This window comes from Nymphaea colorata, chromosome 7 (assembly GCF_008831285.2).
Source record: "Nymphaea colorata isolate Beijing-Zhang1983 chromosome 7, ASM883128v2, whole genome shotgun sequence".
NCBI classification, from domain to species: Eukaryota; Viridiplantae; Streptophyta; class Magnoliopsida; order Nymphaeales; family Nymphaeaceae; genus Nymphaea; species Nymphaea colorata.
The window spans coordinates 4,304,444-4,325,866 of record NC_045144.1 but is presented as its reverse complement, the minus strand read 5'-3'; the positions used below and the strand labels follow the sequence as shown (position 1 = coordinate 4,325,866).

At 39.1% G+C, this 21,423-nt stretch overlaps 2 protein-coding genes across 8 annotated transcripts in view; one reads left to right on the top strand and one right to left on the bottom strand.

Annotated features, from left to right (window-relative positions):
- LOC116257536 (uncharacterized) overlaps positions 1–8,275 on the bottom strand; it is a 47,040-nt gene extending 38,765 nt beyond the window's left edge. For 3 of the 7 annotated variants that reach the window (XM_031634380.1, XM_031634385.2, XM_031634386.2), the window contains exons 1-6: positions 8,137–8,275; positions 7,646–7,929; positions 5,482–6,498; positions 3,542–3,940; positions 3,337–3,459; positions 2,677–3,265 (exon numbers count right to left, since the gene is read on the bottom strand). In XM_031634380.1, coding sequence (XP_031490240.1) covers positions 2,677–3,265; positions 3,337–3,459; positions 3,542–3,940; positions 5,482–6,421 — 2,051 coding nt within the window. In that variant the 5' untranslated portion in view covers positions 6,422–6,498; positions 7,646–7,929; positions 8,137–8,275. Of the gene's footprint in view, positions 1–2,676; positions 3,266–3,336; positions 3,460–3,541; positions 3,941–5,481; positions 6,499–7,645; positions 8,060–8,086 lie in introns of those variants that run through there. The other 4 variants (XM_031634384.1, XM_031634382.2, XM_031634383.2 and 1 more) reach the window with 4 other exon arrangements.
- A 2,273-nt stretch (positions 8,276–10,548) lies between these two features.
- On the top strand, positions 10,549–11,712 carry LOC116257827 (UPF0426 protein At1g28150, chloroplastic). Its single transcript, XM_031634821.2, has 3 exons — positions 10,549–10,670; positions 10,774–10,911; positions 11,237–11,712. Exons 1-3 carry the CDS (start codon positions 10,638–10,640, stop codon positions 11,414–11,416), a joined length of 351 nt encoding a protein of 116 aa, XP_031490681.1. The 5' UTR covers positions 10,549–10,637; the 3' UTR covers positions 11,417–11,712.
- The last annotated feature ends 9,711 nt before the right edge of the window (positions 11,713–21,423 follow it).

The following is a 21,423-nucleotide window of genomic DNA, read 5'->3' as shown; positions in this document are numbered from 1 at the left end:
CACAATATACATGTTCTAAGATTAATCTAGCGTCTGTGTGCATGCTTGTAGAGAGCAGAGACACAGAGAGACAGAAAGACAGAGCACTACTATCCTATTTCACTACTGCAATCACTTAAGAACGAGATGTTTCCATCATTGACAGGAACTGGAAACCCAGGAAATCCATTCAAGAGTCCCATTCCAAAAACATATTTAAGTGGCTTAGAATTCATCACACTGGTGAACTACAGCAAGGCCTTATACTAAGCAATACAGCATGCCTTATCAAAATAGGTTATGTTAAACTGTTCTAGAAAGATTGAATGGGAATTTTTATTTAGTACTATGGGAGCAAGGATGCATCTGAAAGACTGAAGCAGTTATACTGTTAGCTCCTGCTAACTCACCAACCCCCTTTTACAGAAAAACCCACGATGACACACGCACACCCACGCCCTAATCCCAGATTAGGGCTTCTTCCTCCCAGAGGTAAGACTCTCCCACAACTGTGATCCTCACTGATCTGGCCTACCGACCGTATTTATGGAGGTTATAAGGTCAGTCCAATGGACCTGACCCGTGATCCTATATCCAGTATCTAACATATACACAAAGAAGTCCCAGAGGGACCAATTTCAGAAAGACTATAACAGGCATTATTCTTTGCTGCTATGGGGGAAAACATTCCAACCCATGGTAGAAGGTAAAACAAGCCATGACCAGGAAGCAAAAAAAAAAAAAAAGTGAAACTCCTCATTTTCCAAATGTTAATGGTTAAAAGCTAGTTTTCCTATGGTGTCTAAAAAAAATTTGTTAAAAAAGGTAATTATATAAGCCCTTATGTTAGGTCCTACGTCACATATGTGCGGGGTGCGGGTGCTAGTGCCGGAGCGGCACGTCTCAAAAAATTTAGGTGCGGCAGTGCGACGAGGGTATTTTTTATTATTATTAATTTATAATAATATATATGACAAAAAGTGTCTATAAACCACAAAATTATCAAAATACTAAACAAGTAACACTGTAATCTGTAATTTGTGAGGCTGAGCAACAATCGATGCCGTCACAAAAAAGATCGGGTGCGGCTGACCGCACCCGACTCTCCTTGACTGCGGTTGGGTGCGAATCTAGGTTGCACCTGCACCCGCGTCGCGTCAATGCTGGTGTGTTAACAAAAATGAAGCATCCATGTGACTTAGGTTAGGTCCCTTCTCTTCTCATGATGAATGATATTAACCTTACAATTACATTGAAGAGGCATTCAAAATATTTCCCAGATAGACTGACCATGTTACACATAAGTTGAATTTGATGACAAGAGTGACTAGGTTTTTGGGAAACATAAAATAACTACGTTAAAGACATAAAATACATAGATGATCATAAAAAAAAATCGGGGCACTATATTTTTCCTTTTAGACCCACCTGCCTAGTTAGAGGTATGGAACCAACAAATGTGAACCTTAATGGATGTCCATGCCAACCACAAGCTTCACAAAGGTCTGATTATCATCAAACAGTTGTTTTACCAAAAAGGAAGGCAGACCTTTCAGCTGGTTTCTTGTGAATATAGTGTGCATATGACCTAGTAATGTACAGTTGCAAACAGTGCCTATAAAGGTTACAAACTGTTGTCTTTAGAAGAAAAGTACAACCGCTGGAAGCATGCTCACATGAAATATATGAATAATTGATGCTGTAAAAAGAGTTGGAAACAATTCAACGTGTGAATCAGGTATAAAAGGGGGTATAAAGAGGTTCCAATCAATAATGGTGGGCCAAAAAAGGGTAAGCTCACCCCCCATAATATTTTTCACCTGGAATCGATAGAGCTTGGACCCTCGTCTGCCAGAGCAGGGGATAACCTATATTTCCAGATTCATACCAAATACTAGTACAAGATAAAGTCAAGCCCAAATCTAGAAATGGATTCACATTCCACACTCATTAATTTGGAACCAGTACCTCTTGATCCCTATGACACCCTACTCAACCTTACAATATTGATGAATCAGGGTTTCAGCAAATACAAAAGCGAAAATAAAGAACAAAAATTGAAACAAGTGACACTATACAGAAACGCAACAGATGGACCTAGTATGAGATCCCTAGGGTAAAATATCAAAAAGGTTTGCATTTTGAAGTCATTGGGATCATGTTCACTTGTGCAGGAAAATGTCATGGAGAACATTCCTTTATAAGGGGAGGGTGTTGATGATTGCTTTCACTAAACAAGAACTATGCCTATACGAAACAAATATCCACATTTTTGGCAGACAAGCCCAACAAACATAACCTTATCCATGAAGGACTCATCATTTCATATGGTCATAGAAAACCATTCCCCCTTTTCAAGCATGCCAGTAAGGTATCAAGCATGGGCCGACGATCATAGTTATTACGTTAAACAACTCTAACCCCAAAAAACCAGTTTCATAAAGCATGCATTTATAAAAGCATAAAAAATCCAAGTTCCACTTTATATTTGAAACTGACAACTCATCCAACAATTTTAATGGCAGAAGCATGCATAAATATGTCATTTATCATAGTCCAACATGGAGGACCAGACTCCAGCTTCTCCCGGCAAGGTTTCTATTTTCAGAATTAAAAGTGCAGATTTTAACAACCATTGAACGGATAAGGACAAAACTCAAAAAAGAAAAACTGATGAGCAATTGCTACTGCCAATACCTGGACTTCTTCGAGCTCTCAATTCCACAAATACCGTTACCATTGCCACAGCTCTCCAATGTCTCTTCACATCTATCTCTCTTGTTCCCAGATAGGAAAACAGGCGTCTTGCCATCTTTAGAGGCATCTAAGGTGCAAAGCTCTTTCTTTGTGTCAACAGAAGTATCATGGTCACAATCTACAACTACTTGGCCTTCTTTTGATGTGCAAGAATCAGCTGATTTCTCATTTACTTGAGATGTACCAAGACCAGCAGCCGCAATGTGGGATTTCTCGCCAGAATGCCCAGTTTCTGGAAAGTCTTTCTTCAGGCTTATAGTATCTGAGAATACTCTAACAGTAAGGACATCACAATTTTTGCAACTATGTCTTAGAGTAGATTCTTGCAAGTTATTACCATCATATAACTGCAAATCTGCCTGAGTTGAATCCCTCTGAGGACTCAGCACGGCATCTAAGCCTCCCTTTGAAGTATGAGAATCTGATAAGTTCTTATTTGTCTGGGAACTATGTGAATCAGCAGCAACAATTTGGGACCTCTCACCAGAATTTTTAGCTTCCACACCAGTAGAATTTGAAAGGACTGCATCTGTAAAGACATCAGAGGGACTCTGAATCATGACTAAAAAAGCTAAACCGTGCGAGTAGTAAGATATTTACCATCATATTGTGCCTCATCAACAAGTGAATTTCCCTCAGGACTTCCCATGATGCCTATGCTTGGTATTTTGCCATTCTCACAAGGGAGAGCCATTTGATGATCGGTTCGTGGAAGCTCATGATCTGAACAACATCAAAAAGATCAATGTTCATTCTTGAAACAAATAGTGGAACATACAAACAGATACTGGACACAACGAGTTACCAGAAAATATGTTATCCGTATGAGAGTCTTGCTCTCTACAAGCAAACGGAGTCTGGGAGAAATCACTAACTTCCTGAGAATTAGCCACCCAACCTTTGCAATGCTTTGACAACACATAGCTCTCTTCACTTACTGATGGATGTGGGTCACCTTCAGCATTATCAATACCAGCTTCCAGTTCTGCACTTTCACTGTCATTCTGAAGACTATTTTCTGCCACTGGGATGGACTTCACTATACTTTTACCACTGCGTAATCTGCAAAAATTTCCATTTTCCTCATCTCCCTTAACATAACTGTCTCCATGGTCCATGCTCCCATCACCAACATTTGCACTCTTCACTTCATCACAAGCAACAGTTTCATTACACCCATCTCTGATCATGTGAGAAGATTGACCTATACCAGCAATTGGAGACAAGCTAACATCCCATCTTCTAATTAAATGTGATTAACAGCTCATAGCAATGGAAAACGGATAACATACACAAACACATGTGTGTGTGTGTGTGTGTGCATGAGAGAGGGAGTGAGAGAGCTGTGTCTGTTCCCTTTGCTCCAGATTCAAGAAGGGATGCATGGTGGGTGGCACTCTCTCTCTCTCTCTCTCTCTCTCTTTCATGCACACACATGCACAACAGTCAAAAGTGTGCTGTGCCACCTGCTTGGGCACCAGGTAGCCACCTAGGCAATGCCGTAAATTTTGTTCTTTTTCCTCTTTTTCTACTTCTATTTTAAAATTTTATTATGTTTTTCTTCTTATTCTTAGTCCTCCTCTCCTTTTCCCCTGTCATTTACTGTTTTGCACATACCTAGATGCTGCCTCTAGCACTTTGGACTATGAAGCAACATCTGATTGACATCATAGGGAGGCATACAAACAGGCAGGCCTAAACTAGTTTTGCAAAAAATCGACTAGTTATTCACTTTTATGGGTTTGCAATTTCCATTTGAGTTGGCATTTCCTTCTGATTGATATCATAGGAGGCACACAGGCAGGCCTAAACTAGCTTTGCAAAAAATCGACTAGTAATTCATTTTTATGGGTTTGCAATTTCCATTTGAGTTGACATTTCCTTCTAACTGTATTGAAATTAGTGCATAACTAGCGCTAATGTGTGGTGTAATCATATTCTAGAACACACACACACACACATACATATATAACTGGTACGTCTGAAACAAATTAGATCAGCGACAAAAAACAGGCAGCCAAGTTATATACTTAAAGTTATCTTTAACTCAATCTGGATATGTGAATGTGTTTATCATTGCTTATCTATTAGAAAACATATTTTAGTTAAAAATTGATTTTATTGAAAAACTTTTACCATCAATTATTGGTATTATAAGAGCCATTGGTTTTTTATAGCTCAGAAAACACATTTAAAGTTGACAATGACCAACTTAAAATGTTCTCGCACTAAATTAATCTTAAGATCAATTTACAAGCGCAGTTTACACAAAAAATATTCAGCTTATGCATTTTAGCTGCCTGATGATATATATATATATATATATATATATATATATATATATATATATATATAGACACACACATACACACAGCCACAGAGAGGGAAGGAGGGAGGAATTGGTATAACCTAGACAAGTTAGGCCAGGGACAGCACCAGACAGGCCAAAATTACAATCAAAGATGTTTTTAACATGCTCTCATGTTTGTCGCTATTTATTTATTAGAAAACATGTCTTCGTTAAAGATGATTTCATAAAAAAAAAATCTTGATTTTTTACCATTAAATTTTTTGTGATATAAGAGCTGTTGAATTTTTTATGGCTTGAAAAAAGATAATTCTAAAGATGAAAATTGGGTGACCTAGTATGTTTCTCATACTAAATCAATCATAAGATAACAACCACATAAGCATCACCTATTTCCATGGGATAAGAAAGCACCAAGAAGAGAAGGAATAAAGAACCTGGATCTCCTTCTTTCTTATGTTCCTTTGGTTTTGAGCTAAAAAATTGCCTGTAACGCCGTGCATCCAATCTCTTTGATGTGGTTCCTAGCTTGCAGCCTGAAGTTGCTTTTGCAGTTTCACCACCAGCTTTGTCATCCCTTTTCTTAGATGACCTTGAAGTTTCATGAACCTTGCTTTCTTGTTTCTCATCTTCACTGGAATCCCGGCTACTGGACCCTCTGCTTGTGTTACTTTCTTCAGACTTACCAGATGATTTACTTGTCTTGCCTTCCTTAGATGTTTTGACTTCCAATGAGCTAGGCAGTTTACTTGTCTTGTCTTCCTCAGGTTTTTTCTTACTCAAAGAACCAGGTGATTTACTTGCCTTGCATTCATCAGATTTTTTCATATTCAATGAAGCAGCCAATTTACTTGTCTTCTTTCCCTCTAATTTTTTCTTATCCAAAGAACTAGGTGATTTAGACTGCTGTTTCTTTTCAGGCTTCTCGACTGCCTTTTTCTTTTCTAAGTTTTTGGTATCAGGATGACTGTTGCTATTTGGTTTCTTGGCATTTTTGTCTTGCCTGTCACCAGTTTTTGATTCTGGGGATTTTTGTGATGTTTGCTTTTCACTTGGCCTAAATGCGCGCTTGCTGGGAGGCAGCAGGGAGTCTTGATTTTCCGCTCTTGACTTCCTCTTTGTTCCAACAGTTGAAGTTACAGGTGGCTTTGCAATATCAGCCTTTGTAATCTTTCTTGAGCTAGAAGGGCTAGACACACTTGAATTCTTGTTTGAGGTCACCCTTGTAGACCGCCTCAAACTAGAAGAATTAGACGCCAACAAAGATGCCTTCAATCTCTTCATAGTAGTTTGTGTTTCCTTCCAGCCGCCACTGCTCCTCCTAGAACTTGCCTCCTGTTCATTTAATCTTCGACTTGATCTTGTCACCCTTGACATTTAAACTCTCTCCTGCAATCCTATGTCTCAGAGGTTGCACGTGCACAAAAAATTGCAGAGACGGATTTAACAACAAGCTGCAGAAACAAACAAACAAACGAAGCCTTTGCTGATTAAAACACGATGCGTCATCTCTGCTAAAATGATTAACAGTCATCCATCAAGAACTACTTTCTTTAGAGGGACTTCTTGAACATACCTACAATAGAAAATTTCTTGCTAGTCTTTTAGTTTTACTGTCCTCATAAATAGGCTGAAGATTTGGGTACAGGTGGCTTCATGGATTTTTTTTTTCACTTAACTTAATCTTTCTTATCGAATGATTTATGAATGAAATTATCTGTTCCAACAATTAGATGGACAATCTGCAATGGGATTTCTGTGGTAGTAGGAATAGAAATTTAGGATACTTTTGCTCCAATAAAAAGGGTTGTTTTGGCAGTAAAATAGCAAGTAGAATTCGACAAGGGAAAGTGCACAATCAATAGTTTGAGCAGTAGAAATTCATAAAGCAATTAAAACGAACTGAGCTAAACTGGCTTTTCAGTAGATTGTTTCATTTGATCCAATTCAAGGGTCCAGGTGACAAGAAGATAGGACTAATCATGTATCATAATAAACAACCAAAACAAATGTAAATTTCAAATAGGTGAATTATGAACTTAACCACCCAAAAAACAAAACTTCAATCATCAAATAGAACAGAACAAACATAAGGGAAACGCCGTTTGCCAAGACACCGAGCACAGCGATGGTGTTCTCTTAGAGGAAAAGATTGACATTTCGAACCATTTCAAGTCATAAGATCATCGTACACTTTGCCACCATAACGGGAAGGGGTTTCTCCGGCGTCGCTGTTGCTAGGAGTAAGAGAGACACAGAGAGAGGTCTAGGCGGAAGAGAGACACATAGAGAGGGCCGCGAAGACCAAACCGAGAGAGAGAGAGAGATTCCTGATTCCCGCCGTCCGTTCATGGAGGTTTACAAACCCCCTTCCTGGCGACATCGACCGCTGCTCGCCGTTGGCCGGAAGAAAACCCCCTTCCGAGTGACATCAAGAGAACCCCTTTGCGGCTTACATCAACAGCTATTTGGCGTTGAGAGGAAAAGAACCCCGTTTCTGAGGACATAAACGGGTGGAAGAAACCCCCCTATCCGACGACATCAAGGTCGGAACAGCGACAGAAAGAGACACGACCCAGCCCGACGATGTTTGAAACGTACCTGAGATGGGAAGAATGGCGGTCGACGAGGACAATGCGCGGATAAATGCCGAACCTAGCGAAGGGGGCGAGGGACGATCCGGCCACCGTAGCTGCAAAAGGAGGAGCTTACCGCCAGCCGCGCGAGGAGACGCGAAGCTACAGAGCCTTCACGCTTCCCAAACCATCACCAAGAAACGCATTACGCATTTGTCGCGGCTTTCAGAAAATTGGAGTATCGAACTGATCGCACCGAAACCCCTAAACGTTACTCCTGCATTTGGATTAATCCAACAACCGTCTCGCCTGTACCAAGGCAGCGAAAGGGAGAGCAAATCGATTTCCAGTATCAGAAAAAAAAAAAAAAACCCCGTGAAATCTGATAGGACGATTGCCCGGGAGAAAGAATATAAAAGAAATGAAGATAGATCAAGGGCAATTTACATAGGAAACCGAAACTCACTGCGAGCAAAAGAACAACAGGGAGGAAAAGGGGAAGGCGGTACAGACTACCTGTGTCCTCCGCCCCGAAGCCGTGCCCTTTCACTGTATCGTCTTTGGCGATCCTCCCGCCAGGTTCCTCCCGACCCAACCGAATCCACGCCGGTCGTTACCGGTGATAAATCAGGAGCGACACTTGACCTGGTGAGCGAACGGAGGTGCGGCTCTTTCAGCCATCAGTTGTGCAATAGGCGTTTCTTATATAGTGGGTACGGTAAGTGCTTTTAATTTGGCGGATTCATATTCACAATTCAGAACGGCTCGGGATTGGAGTTTGGTTTTGGCCTATTGAGCCCAAACTAATCAGACCCAGCCCGACCCGCAAATAAATGGGTCGGACTTGGGCCCAACGGGCCGATAGACCCGGTAGATATTAAATATTAAATAGGTGACTCATTTTATTTTGTGTTTTTTTGTTCTCATCTCTTAAATATTTCGATACAGGACTTTTTCTTTCTTTCTTTCTTTTTTTTTTACTTTCTTTTCTCTTTCACCTTCTCAAGAAAATGAGGTAAAGCTTTCAAGTTAAAGAAGGTGACTTTTCCTTTCAAGGCAGGGTGACATTTCCTTTTTACGCCAATTTTGAGATTTTTTTTGTGTTTATCTTCAAAGCATTATAGTAATAGCCATGTATCTATACTAGTGAAAAAACAAAAAAATTGCCTCGAAAAGAAAAAGGGGCAAGGCTCCTCACTTGTGCGTGTGTGTGAAAGGGTTTGATATATCAGATCTATTTTTAATGGATCGGCCTTTTGACAGTTTTTTAACATTTCGATATGATTTTCGGTTCTTGGGGATCTTTCAAAAAATTTTTTTACCAAAACCGGCTCGATCTTTATTTAATTTGAGCTTTTGGAGGCTTTTACACGAAGTCTTTTACCAAAACAAGCTTGATTTTATTTCATTTGCATCATACGCATTCTCATGTTTAAGAGTTTCCCATCTCAACTTCATACCTAAAATACTTAGTCTACTTTTAAATAAGGAAGTTCATTTCCTGGAAGACAAAATTCACCTTGGCCAAGTTTTTGAATGAGTGGCATATCGTATTAGATGCCTTCTTCCCACTTATTGATAAATTTAGTGTTTTTTCAATAATGTAAATTGGTGTTGCTTATCTACATACATAATCAATGCAAACTATTGATGTCATATTCAAATCAAGAATTAGTTAATAACCTTACGTCAATCTTGGAACGTTAATCCGATTTCTTTATTGCTCTGGTTTCAATCTCCATAGTTCTTGCTTCTTTGTGCTCACTAATTTTTTTGTTTGTATTTCTTTTTATTTTCTTAATATTATTTTCCCTTTCTTTCAGCTTTTAATGACTTTTCTTTCAGCTTTTAATGACTGGTGGGCATTGTCTCCAATTAAGGCCTTCAAATTTATGAGTAATTTCATCGTTGTGCATGCGCATGATTTTGGAAAAACACTACTCTCCGGATTATGGAGTCGGTGGTGCCTAGGTTATTATTTGGTTGCCTACTTGAATCCATCTCTCTTTTTGTCAGACTCATAAACGAGAAACGGAAACAAAATTTAAATAGTAATGATATTCAAATGATGTTACATTTATATAGCTTAGTATGAGTTCAACGGAGGCGAAGCCACCCCTCCATGGGGTTTAAAGCTGTTTAGAGATTAGTAATATCCACTCGAATCGAACTAAAGACCAGCTATCCTACTTGAACGTGATGTTAAGGAATATGAAACGTTATTGAGATATGGAAGTAAAATAATTTAAGATCTTCAAATGAAAGATCCTCACAAGTTTTTGTAACCAAGAAAAGGAAAAAGTCAGTACACAAAAATGAAGATCTGAGACAGACTTTTTGCTACTTCAATCATTTTATAAAGTAGATTTTAGCAGCTCCGTTTTAATTAGTGGTGGTTCTAAGGATAGCCGATCTAATGACGACTTTACCCAGTAATTGGTAAGGACGAAGTGGGCTACCATGCGCCACATATATAGTATTGAGATGCACTTTATTGTACTTTTTTTCCCGCATAAGAATTAGGGAAATGAACAGATTGGATGCATTTATGGCCATGATATGATTTTAGTTAGTCTGAGATGGAGATAATTTAAATTTCTATACCAAATAGCGATAGACAGCATGATAAATATGCTTAGTTTTGCAAATATACTTAAGCCTTTCATTCGTTAGTTTTCAGCACCAATGAAAAATATTCGTTTAAAACCAATTTTGACATTACTAAAAAGCAACTTATTTGGATACGTGTAAACTTGAAATAATACTATTAATTAAAGAGGCCAATGCAAGCTAATCAAAGATACATTTTGTTTGAACAAAAGTGGTCGTTTTATTTGATTAATTGAAGTTAGTTGAGTACTAACTTAATATTAGTTTAATAACTTATATATATATATATAATTAAATATATACATATATGGTGAAAAGGGGCCTTTGGTTGGAACCTGCAACGCGTAGAAGAGGAAGAAGAAAAGCGGCAAAAGCCCAAAATCCCAGAGCCCGCCATTAAGCGCGGCATGGCTCTCCTTATCAGCTGCACAGGATCACCAGTGAGTTCCCACCACCATCTTTCTAAACCGCTTTTTTTTTTTTGCTTTTATTTCCTCTTCTAAAGTTGTCCCCCTGAATCTCTCTCTCTGTCTGTCTGTCAAGTTCCTGAAGACAGGGGTGCAATTCTCTCGGGACTTGGTTCCATCTGCCCAAAGATCTGTGCAACCAGGAGCCCGAAGCCTCAGGGTGAAAGCCTTCTTCAACCCTTTTAATGAACCCATTCTCAAAGAAGCTATCAAGGTAGCTGCTGCCCTCCCCCTCTCATTTTCCCCCTCCTTGCTGAAACAGCTCCTTTTGAATTACTGTTTCCTTGGGTGTCTTCGTGTCCTGGAAACTAGCTATCGACAATTGAAGCAGATGCACAAAAGCAAGTTTTTTTTTTTTTCAGTTTCTTTGTTCTTCAATTTTTTTCATAAGAGACGCTGTTATGTTTCTTGGGCACAGTGTCACTAGCTCTGTCTCTCTCTTGATATTTCTTACGGTTCTTGCATTTGGTTTTAAATTGGCAATCATTATTCACAGAATTTGGGGTTCTTAATTTTCTTTACAACATCTTTCTCTTTAGGAGCCAGTTGCGTTTTTTGGTGGTGCGTTTGCCGGTCTTCTGAGGCTGAACTTGAATGAAGAGCCTCTTAAGGACTGGATTCTTAGGTCAGTTGAAGCTGCAGGGGTTACAGAAGAAGATATTGAAGCAGGAAATCCACAGGAGGAGGAGGCGGCACCGCAGCAGATTGAGATCGAGTGAAACCTATCAAAGAAAATGATAAAAGCCAATACGTATCTATAGTTTTCCTTTTGAATCATCCACTTGTACCCTAGTTGGTTCTTGTCATTGTATCTATGTTTGTTATATCCTGCGACTTAAAAGGTATATGTTATTGCAACCAAGTGGGTTCTTTCTAAAAAATTGGCACCTATGAGCTATCTGAATCTAATCAGCACGTAGATGCTACCTTTGATTCTTGGATGTCTGTTTCTTCTGTACATTTACCTGTATAAGATTCTCTGATCCTAGTTGCATTGGTTTCACTGTTTCGTCCTCATGTTGCTTATGCTTTGTGCCGCCAGACTGTTGCCATTTCATAAATTTCTGATCAGTTGAAATCTGCATGTTGTTTGCAATTACCATCTCCTCACCTTTTTCTTTCTGCACATTCTTCATCTTTTTTGGTTCTACATAACGAAGAAAATAACGAGTATTTGTTCCAGACTTCCAGTGGGACTTATATTGTCAAACAACAACAAGTGTCCCGCTATATCTCATAACTCGTTCTATGGTCTTCCCTTTGCCAGCATTTAGTGTTCTCCAATAGGCTAGCAGATAAACGTATACTAGGATTTGGGAGTGTCGATAGTAGCTGTCCTTTAGTTCCTCAGAGCTCCTTAATTTCCTAGTAGCAGTTGCTGCTCATTGGAAGTAACTAATCTTTAGATATTTAGGAAGTTTTTCTTTCAGATAATGATCCCTTAAATATTTCATTTATACTTTTTGGTACCACTCAATTGTTTTATTCTGGCAACTGCTATTTCTCAAGGCAGAAAACTTTTAAAGGTTCTTGTGAGTATGATTCTGAATTTTGGCTGTTGATATCATCAAATGAGTAGGAGCAAAAGTGTGCAACTTGCATCTCGAGCTCTGACCTAGATCTTCAAAGCACGAGTGTTACCATGTTTACCATCCAAATCCATGACTACGACATAGAAGACCTCCTTTATATGTGGGAAACCCCTTGTTCAACATAGACTCACTCCTAACCTCTTTTGACTTCTATAGAGTCTGGCTTCTAAATCTTTGTTTCTCGTTCAGTTCAACTTCTGGTAGCTCTTACTGATCTATGATATTGGCAGTCGATCTTATTATGCTTTCATCAGTACATGGGCCTTTTTAAAATAATGCATTTCATGTACTGGACATGTCCACCAGGTCCAGTTCATTGGTTGGTTTCCTCAAATTACGAGTGATTCTAGACATGCATAAATACATAGTCATCCTTCCTCTAGGTTTCTTTTCCTCCTGAAGAAGGTATTTATCAATCCGATGTCTGATACTTAGGATAAACCCATGTTAAAAAGTTTAACTACATGGTTACATAAGAACACCGCGCGTGTGGTTTGCATGAAACAGAGGGCAAGTGATAAAAATCAGCACAATGCTTCCTTCCCATCTCCAGTTCAAAGTTTTTTCAGTATTAAGTAGCAAACAACTAGAAAGTTACACATGGTAATGGTTTTACTATTTATTTAGAGTTTTTTGTGCAACAGTCTTTTTTGCTGGTTTTCTACAACCAGCGTCATGCATGTTTCCTTCCTGCAAACATGCTGACGCTGTTTATCCCATACCATCTACACCTGCACTACTACTTGTTGCATGGGAACGGTGGACCCGCAGATGGGCTGGTGGAATGGTTACACAAGCCATTCTGGACATTGGACCTCAGAGTTTCCTTTGGAATTGTATGCGTTCATGCCTCCATTAGGTCTCAGAACAGGTGCAGACCTGTGGAAAGCCACTGTTACTATGTGGGGCATGAGAGTGAGTAATTTGATTTCCATCCTCTTTGACAGCTTCTCGATGGAGTGCTTCTCATGCAGCATTTGCATCCCAAGCAGCAGTAAGGTTGTAAATGGTCTGCAGAGACTGGCCAAGCATCCCTCTCTCAGCTTCCACCAAGGGTAAGCAGGTGGGCTCTTGTCTTGGTATACATCGTACACTTTGAATCTGTGTTCAGGCAACAATGAAAGAATTAGCGATGGAAATTGCTGTTGGAAATCAATATTTCTGTTTTTATCTTCAAATGGTTTTTAAATGGAAACAAAACCGGGTTTGAGCAATGATGGACCAATAAGAACTCCATCCACTTCTGTTGAAAGAGGTCGGCTCCATAGTCAGGGTGAATCCCTTGTCACGAACTTGTAGGTTCTGTCTACCCTCGGTTTGCGTGGGACAAGTGAAGAGGAATAACCTTTTCAACCCTATGTTTTGTATTGCAAGGGAGGAGGTCATTTAGTGAGAAGGTGACAAAGATGTCAACTTTTTCATCAAAGAATTACATTAAATAGGTAAGATTTAACAAGACCTATCTGGTGTAAGATCAAAACTATGTAATTAGACATCACTTTTTACTACGATGCTCTTTCGAGTGAGCTAAAGCTTCTACCCAATCCCTTATCATTTTACAATATAAGGGTGCTTCATAATGTTTTAACTTGTGCATTGGTGACCCTTAAATTTTTCAGTAGCACATAAAGGTTGTCGCTCAAAATGGATATTGACCATCTACCATTAATAGTAGTTATATGAACTAGCGCAGAATTTTATGTGGGTTTCACTTTTGTTGGCAACCGTTAAATGGCTATATCAAGTTAAAGTTACTGTCATGTTAGTGTCCCTTGTTAGGGACAAGGGACACTAACATAATACCTGTTCTGAACTTAAAGACTAAACTTGGCTTTTAGAGTTGGATTTGGTTTGGATCTGATCCAAGGTCCAGTTTGAATCTGCTTAGGGTGGATGCAGGTTTTGGGTCTTCCCTAGATTCAATCCAATGCAAGAAAAGAACCCATAAATCATCACTTTGGTTCTAAAATTGATTAAATTCGAATCAGAGCTCATCGACACGGCCTTCAACAACATAAACGTAGGATTAAGCATATAAAAGCATACATAAATGCATGAACTTAAGTTTTAAATATACTGATTGCAATATGATGCTCTCTCCCTCAAGCTCGTTGAAAAAGTTAGGCAGGTAAACAAGGAAAAACATAATAAAAGCACAACGGGAAACAAAGGCTTGGCCCTCTCCACCAGTGACATCTTCACTAGAGAGAAATTTAGCTTTTATACTATCCCCAAATGTCGCATAATTCCTAAAGGGACTTTAGAAACATTTCGCTTAATTCTAAGAGATCCTAGGTGCCTAATTCACGGGGTGTTTGCAGAATTTGGGATTGGATCTGGTTATAAATCTGAGCTAAATCCAATTTTGATATGTTTGAAGTGGATTTGGTTTTGGATCTTATTTGAATTTGCTCTGAAGTTTGAAAACACCCATGAAGCCCTGAATTTAGCTCTAAAAGATATTCAAGCCAAAGCTCTTTGGCACATGAAACAACATAAGCATGAACTTTAAACCATAAAAACATAATTAAATATATAAATAATGTTCACAAATTCAGATTCAAATTCAGCTTCAAATGGGAATCAAGGAAAGCCTACACCATACTCAAATTTGACTTTTTAAGTTTAGAATCCCAGTTCAATCCAAATATGACTTTTATTTTCACATTCAAATATTAATCCGACCTCTAAGAACTGTTTGACAACGGTAACAGGATGCAATTGTTGGTAGTGCTACATGAAACAGGTATTTATGCATGAAACTATGAAGCAGGCGCATCCAGCGCCATAGTAGATGAGCACTTTTGTAGTGGTTATACAATCACATTTGCACATAAAATTTCAGTATCTTTTTTTTTTTCTGCACACATATAGGTCTGGACACATTCATATATATCTTCTTAGATTCTCTTTAGACCAACCAACAATTTTAAAAAAGGATTTGACATAACCTCAAGACAAATTTAACAAAACCTTAAAATTCCTTTGAAAGTACAACTTATATATTTGCAAATTGATCTCTACCATTTGATTTCCTTATGATGGATGGTCGAGTGTATATACATGTATGTATGTATATCATCAAGCCAGCAAATTCAGAATCCAAGCAGTTGAGAATATATCCATCCGGTGGTTGTGTCGGTTGAGTACTTGTAGCTCACCTTTAAAAGTCTTGAGAAAGCTGGAGACAACACTAGAGAAACTTCATCAGATGAGGATGACCAACCATCCGCAATTCAAACCTACCAAGATTGCTTAACATATTAAAATTTTATAAGACTTGCCTACTATAAAGCAACAGAGCAAGCTTCGCTGCTCAGACACCGCAAGAATTCATACGAGATTCACTGGTAAGCTTGAAGAAAGAAGGCCCTCAGCATCCTCCCATGGGTTTCAGAAGCTTCCTCTTCTTGGCACTGCTGGTCTCTGTATCGATTGAAAGCTGTCAAGCTGGCCGGTATCTTTTGGAAGTTGATGAACCAGACTGGACAACCCATGAACCAACTCTTCCTACCATACCGTTTCTTCCCAAGCCTGAACTGCCTCCCTTGCCGACCATCCCAAGCATTCCTGTGCCGACGATCCCGGAGATCCCCACTTTGCCAAAACCAACTCTCCCTGAGTTCCCCAAGCCGGAGTTTCCTCCCTTTCTCCGGCCGACTTTCCCATGATCCTGACCTTACGTTAATTCATCCATTTCCCGGCATAAATTCCGTAAACAGATAATATTTTTCGTTTACTCATGCACCTTAGTTGCACGCCAGTCAATTTTCTTCACTTCCCAGCTGTGCCTGTGCGTGCATGGGTGACCCAAGTTGGCTTGGCTTTGCATGGGGCAGTCTGCAGCCACTGCGGTTCTAGATATGTTTTCTCTATCGTGTACGTGTTTGCCTTTCTATCGTGTACGTGTTTGCTTCCGATTGGAAACGGATCGGTGTACCGTGCGTTCAGTGGAGCGTCAATGTAAGTTGTGTGGGTAACTCCTTCCATCATTCATCCTGAGATGTACACCCACCAGCAATAAAATCATTTTTATCAAGTAAATTATGTCTCACCATTGCCCTTATCTCCCCCTCATTTTAATCTTTTGCCGTTCCATTTGCTCATGAAAAAAAGCTGGTCTTTCCTGCCAAGTGAACCAAATTATCGGCATGATGTGTTTTTTTAATCTTGCATGCATTTAATCATGTATTAGAGCCCAAGTCACACCAACACTGCAATTTGACTGCTGCAACCGTGTCGACACGACTTGGGTGCAAGTGCATGTGCCGCTTGAATTCGCACTCGACTCGAGTCAACAAGAGTCGGGTGCAACTGACCGCATTCGATCATTTTTGTCCATTTTGAACATGCATCCGACCCGCGTTTGACACGAGTAAGGTGCGGTCAAACCTCATCAAGCCTAGTTTCGTCTTTTATTTACTTGTTTAATGTTTGTACTTTGTAAGCTTAATATGTTACATCCATATACACAGTACATCATAACTTATAAGTATGTAATATATAATATTTATATATAATTTATCCACGTAATAGTGTAGAGTGTATAGATTATAGTATGTGTAAATTTTTTATAATATATTATATAACTTATATGTGTGTGCGTATGTATATATACATTATAATAATAAGTTAATAATAACAATATATATATATCTATATATTATAATAAATAAATAAGTATTTTCGATGCACCTAAATTTTTAGAGATGTATCGCAGCGGCATCCGCATCCTGCCTAATTTGTTTATCATTGGCTAATTTTAATCATATATCTGACTGGTAGCAAGATAAGGAGAGGGTGAGGTTCATCCTCCTCCCAACCATCTCATATTTGAACAAGATGCAGAACTATCGAGGCTCAAATTTGACACAAGGAAGAAAAATTACTCACCAAGTTAAGTTGTTTCAACATTATTAGTATCAAAAGTTTGCCGGAAACACGAAACAGGGACGCCGTGTTCTTGCGAAACATGGTGTTTACAAATCCAACTTTGGCGGAACAGACGCGCTCCTCCAGTTGGGCGCAGACAGGAGACTTCCATCAAACACCTCCCAACGGAGCAGGGTCAGTGCTTGTCCTTCTCAACAGCAGAGCAGAGGCAAAGGTTGCGAAGACATTTTGGACCATGTGAAAAGGATGGTGCCTTTTCCCAGATCGGACCGATCTGGATAAGGATCGTACCTGTGGATGCGTGTTGGTTTGAGTCAAAAAGGTCCGGAGGAGAAGGATGGATCTTATCTGTCAGGGAGCCGACCCGACGTCACGTTCCACTGTGGGCGAGACAACCTGGAATACTTTTACGCCAGAGCAAACCGGGTGCGGATTTGTGCTTTGGATCTGTTTCTGGACTCTCACAATGCATCTTGCAGCAGCGTTGTCAAAATCGGTCCAAATATTCGAATTGAATGAATGTATCGGGGCCATTAGTTTTCAGTCTGATTCACAATTGATTTCGATTTCGATTTGGTTCGATTCGACCGATCCTCCGGATTTTTTTTGCCATCCAATCTTATCCCAAGATCCGAAAGTTCTACCTTCAACTTACTTAGTTATCTTTACAAGCGGCCAAACAAAAGTTCTACCCTCGTAAAATATACACGTTATAGGACGTAAATACTAAATGGAATGAACGATAACTATTTATTTGAAGATGAACTAAATTTTGGAAAAACAGATTTTTTTTTTGTTTAATAGTAACAAAAAACACGAAAAAAATGCGATAAATAAGTAAGCTGTTTAAAGATAAAAAAAACACCATTTTTTCGAAAAAATGCAAAAACAAAAGAAAAAGGTGAAAAAACCATGTTTTCCAATGTTTTTTTTTCACAAGCCAAACTGTTTTTTTTTTTTTTTTTGATGAGTTTCAGAAACCTCTTACAAGGAACAAGGGGGCTGGCTTAATGAAACTCATTTGTTATCCCCAAGTAGTTTCCAAAATCAAGACCTGTTACCTCCTTTGAGGGGTATTTCAATATATCTAAAGAAGGCTTCTATTTTTTTCAGTTTGATCTCCACCTTCTAATTGGAGGTTCATATAATTGCCATTAAATCTGTCACATAACAGTCTAGTAGCACATATATATATATATATAATTTAATTCAAATATAAGCTTATCATAGACTTTTCTGCAGTTACCTGACTGTGGTATAATTTCAACATTTGTATAATGGAGTGCTAAAGAGAGGGAGCCATTTGCGGAAACTACACAATACAAGAAATATTCTGCAATAAAGCCTGCAAGAACGAGGCCACTGCGTTCAAGAAAGAAAAACAAAGACCACATTATTTAACTGGCAGCGCAGGAGGACCAGCAGAAACTGCCGGCACATGAACATCTGCCGCAAAAGGCAAAAAAGTTACGCGCGTGCGTACAAAACTAAAAGTGCGGTCTCCTGTCTTCCACTTTCACGTATACTCCATAGTCATAGAACCCCTTTATGGGTTCACACCATCGTCAGCTAGCACAATCAGCGTCGTCGTACAAGTCAGCCTGAATTGGTTTTATTTGAATTAGTTACATCATTTTGTGTCACATATATATTTGCTTTCGGAAATAATATTTTTTTTTGAGATCTAATTCTACTGCTACTAGTAGAGGTGAACAACAAACAACAAGCTCACTCGTTAAATCTTGGCGTGAACTAGTTTGAACCGAATCATTTGCTTAACAAGTCGAGTCCGAGCTTATGAGTCGACTCATTCAAATAATTGAGTTGAGTTCGAGCTCCACACGTAACTGTCCAGTCGAACCCAAGCCTTAATCGAGTTTGTCCGACCTTAATCAAGTCGATGTATTCAAACAAGTTTATGAGTTTGTGGAGCCTTGAGCTTGAACTCAATACGTAATGATAAATATCAATTCTATTCAAACGAGTTTGTCGAGCCTTAGTCGAGTCGAGCTCAACACGTAACGATAAATATCAATTTTATTCAAACGAGTTTATCGAGCTTTAATCGAGTCGAATTCAAGCTCAATACGTAACTATCGAGTCGAACTCAAACTGTTTCTATTGAGCTATTTTCAAGCTTGAGCCAAGTCAAACTAGATGTTTTATTAGTAAGTCTAGCTCAAGCTGACCGAACTTGGGTTATGCTACCATCTCTAACTCAGACGGCACTTTAGACGTAGTGGCCATACCTAACCTTTTTAGGCTGGCTATGTCTTTCAAGGCCTGGTGTTTAAAATATAGGATAAGGGTGAGGAGGGAAAGTTAGAGCACACGTCGGCATTCCAAAGACTGGCAGCAGCGACGCTGGGGGAGGGAAGAATGGCCGGAAAAAGCTGGCCCGTCAGCTCCACCTGCCCCTCGAGTCCCCACCGCCCGTACTTTTCGTGTACTGAAAATAGGAAAAAGAGAGGCGAAAGTGTTGGCAAAGTGTGAGCGGACGATGCCTTTTTAGAGTCTTGACGACCGCCATTGTAGGGTTGGAGGCCGGAATTTCTCGCCTCCGGATATGAGCAGCTCCAAATTTAATTACTGATTTTTAGTAATCGCCATCTGTCCCACGACGTTAGACTAATAAGACAGATGAGTAATCCATGAATAATAGAAAAGGCATCATGCAGTGAGCTTCTGCAGGCATTGTAGGGTCTACTCAGTACGTGGTGTTTTGTTTTTAACTCTTTATATAGAGCTAGAAAGAAATGCGATTCAATTATTAGGTGATAACTAGGGAAGGTTCAGCTAAGGAACAGTAATTTTTGTTTTCGTTTTTAGCTTTTTGTTTTTGTCTGCCGTCCCATATGCCGCCGACGCATCATCCTATGATCCTGAGGATGCACGCAGGAGAATGGTCATGTGGGCTTTTATACAGTGGCAGAGCAGAGAGAGCTACATTCAGGCTGGTTTCTTTGTTTTCATGTGAGTGTCTTACGGTTCCTTGTCTTGTCTGTTTATATATACTGTTTTCTGACGACGACAATAGCTTGTAATTGTTATGTAAATATTGGTATAGATTCATGAAATAATCTCTTCTTTTCTCATGTTTGTAGTAATATTCATAAAACAGTTACAAGTTATTTTCTTTGCCAAATAGGCTCTTAGGGGCTGCTTGACAGCAATTACATATTGTTATTATTTTATGAATCTTTCAAAAAATTGGACCAAATGCTGAAACAAAGTCCTATTTTTTTGAAAAATTAGTGGGGAGGGATATAACAATGTGTTACTGCTACCAAATGGCCCCTCAAGTGTTGCTTGGCAAAAGGAACAGGCTGTGACCATGCCATGAATCTGAAATCAAACCAAATTAATAAAAAATTAGTACTACTATTTCATCAAGGTAGATCCATAACGCAATCATAGAGTGTTCATGCTAGACAACCTATCGGCAAATGACATACCTTGTGAGTGTTTCATGAATTTGAGGTAGATTCATGGACACCCAGCTTTAATGTTCTATTAATATGTTCTAATCTTTAAAGTAGAATGATGAAACACTCACCAAGTGTTTCAAGGACAAACAACATTAGTAACAATATATTATTGTTTCATGTATTTGCTCCAATATTTTGGGGAGATACATAAAACAACAATACGTTATTATTATTGTAAAACAGCCACTTAAGAAATGATAATTTCTAAAATAATCTCTTAATAAAAAAAAATTTATGGTTCCATCATCATAATAAGGATAAGATGAGTGACACAGTCTTTCAACCCAAGCTGGCTTCCACTAGGTGATTCCAACCAAAAGAAAAAAGAAAAAAAACACTAGGCACTGTTACTGGTCTTTTTCAATTCCATTTTAGTTGAGGCAATCGTTTCCGAGATAACTTTCACTATTACCGCCACCTTTTTCCATGTCTATGACATAAGCATCGGGTGCTCTATGTACTTGTGAATGAGCTTTTACCACCAAATCTTAAGAGGACAACGCCGTCGAAGAGTCCTGATGGACAGAATCAAAACAGCTTGGCATCCCAATTAAGAGTTTGTCGAGACTATGAAATTATCAAGAACGCCCGTCTCATGGCGGCATTGGCACGGGGTCTCATGGAGTTGTAAATTTCTCGCCCACTTAGAATGAATTAAGTGTCACTAGATGATCTTCCATTAATTTCACTTTCAAGTCTACTGGACTGTATCAAACATCCAAGGGATAGCTAAAAACTTTCATGCATGCATGT

Coding starts and splice junctions, on each gene's coding strand:
- LOC116257827 (XM_031634821.2), top strand. CDS start 10,638: ATGGCTCTCCTTATCAGCTGCACAGGATCACCA. Junction 10,671..10,773: donor TCAGCTGCACAGGATCACCA/GTGAGTTCCCAC, acceptor CTGTCTGTCAAG/TTCCTGAAGACAGGGGTGCA. Junction 10,912..11,236: donor TTCTCAAAGAAGCTATCAAG/GTAGCTGCTGCC, acceptor CTTTCTCTTTAG/GAGCCAGTTGCGTTTTTTGG.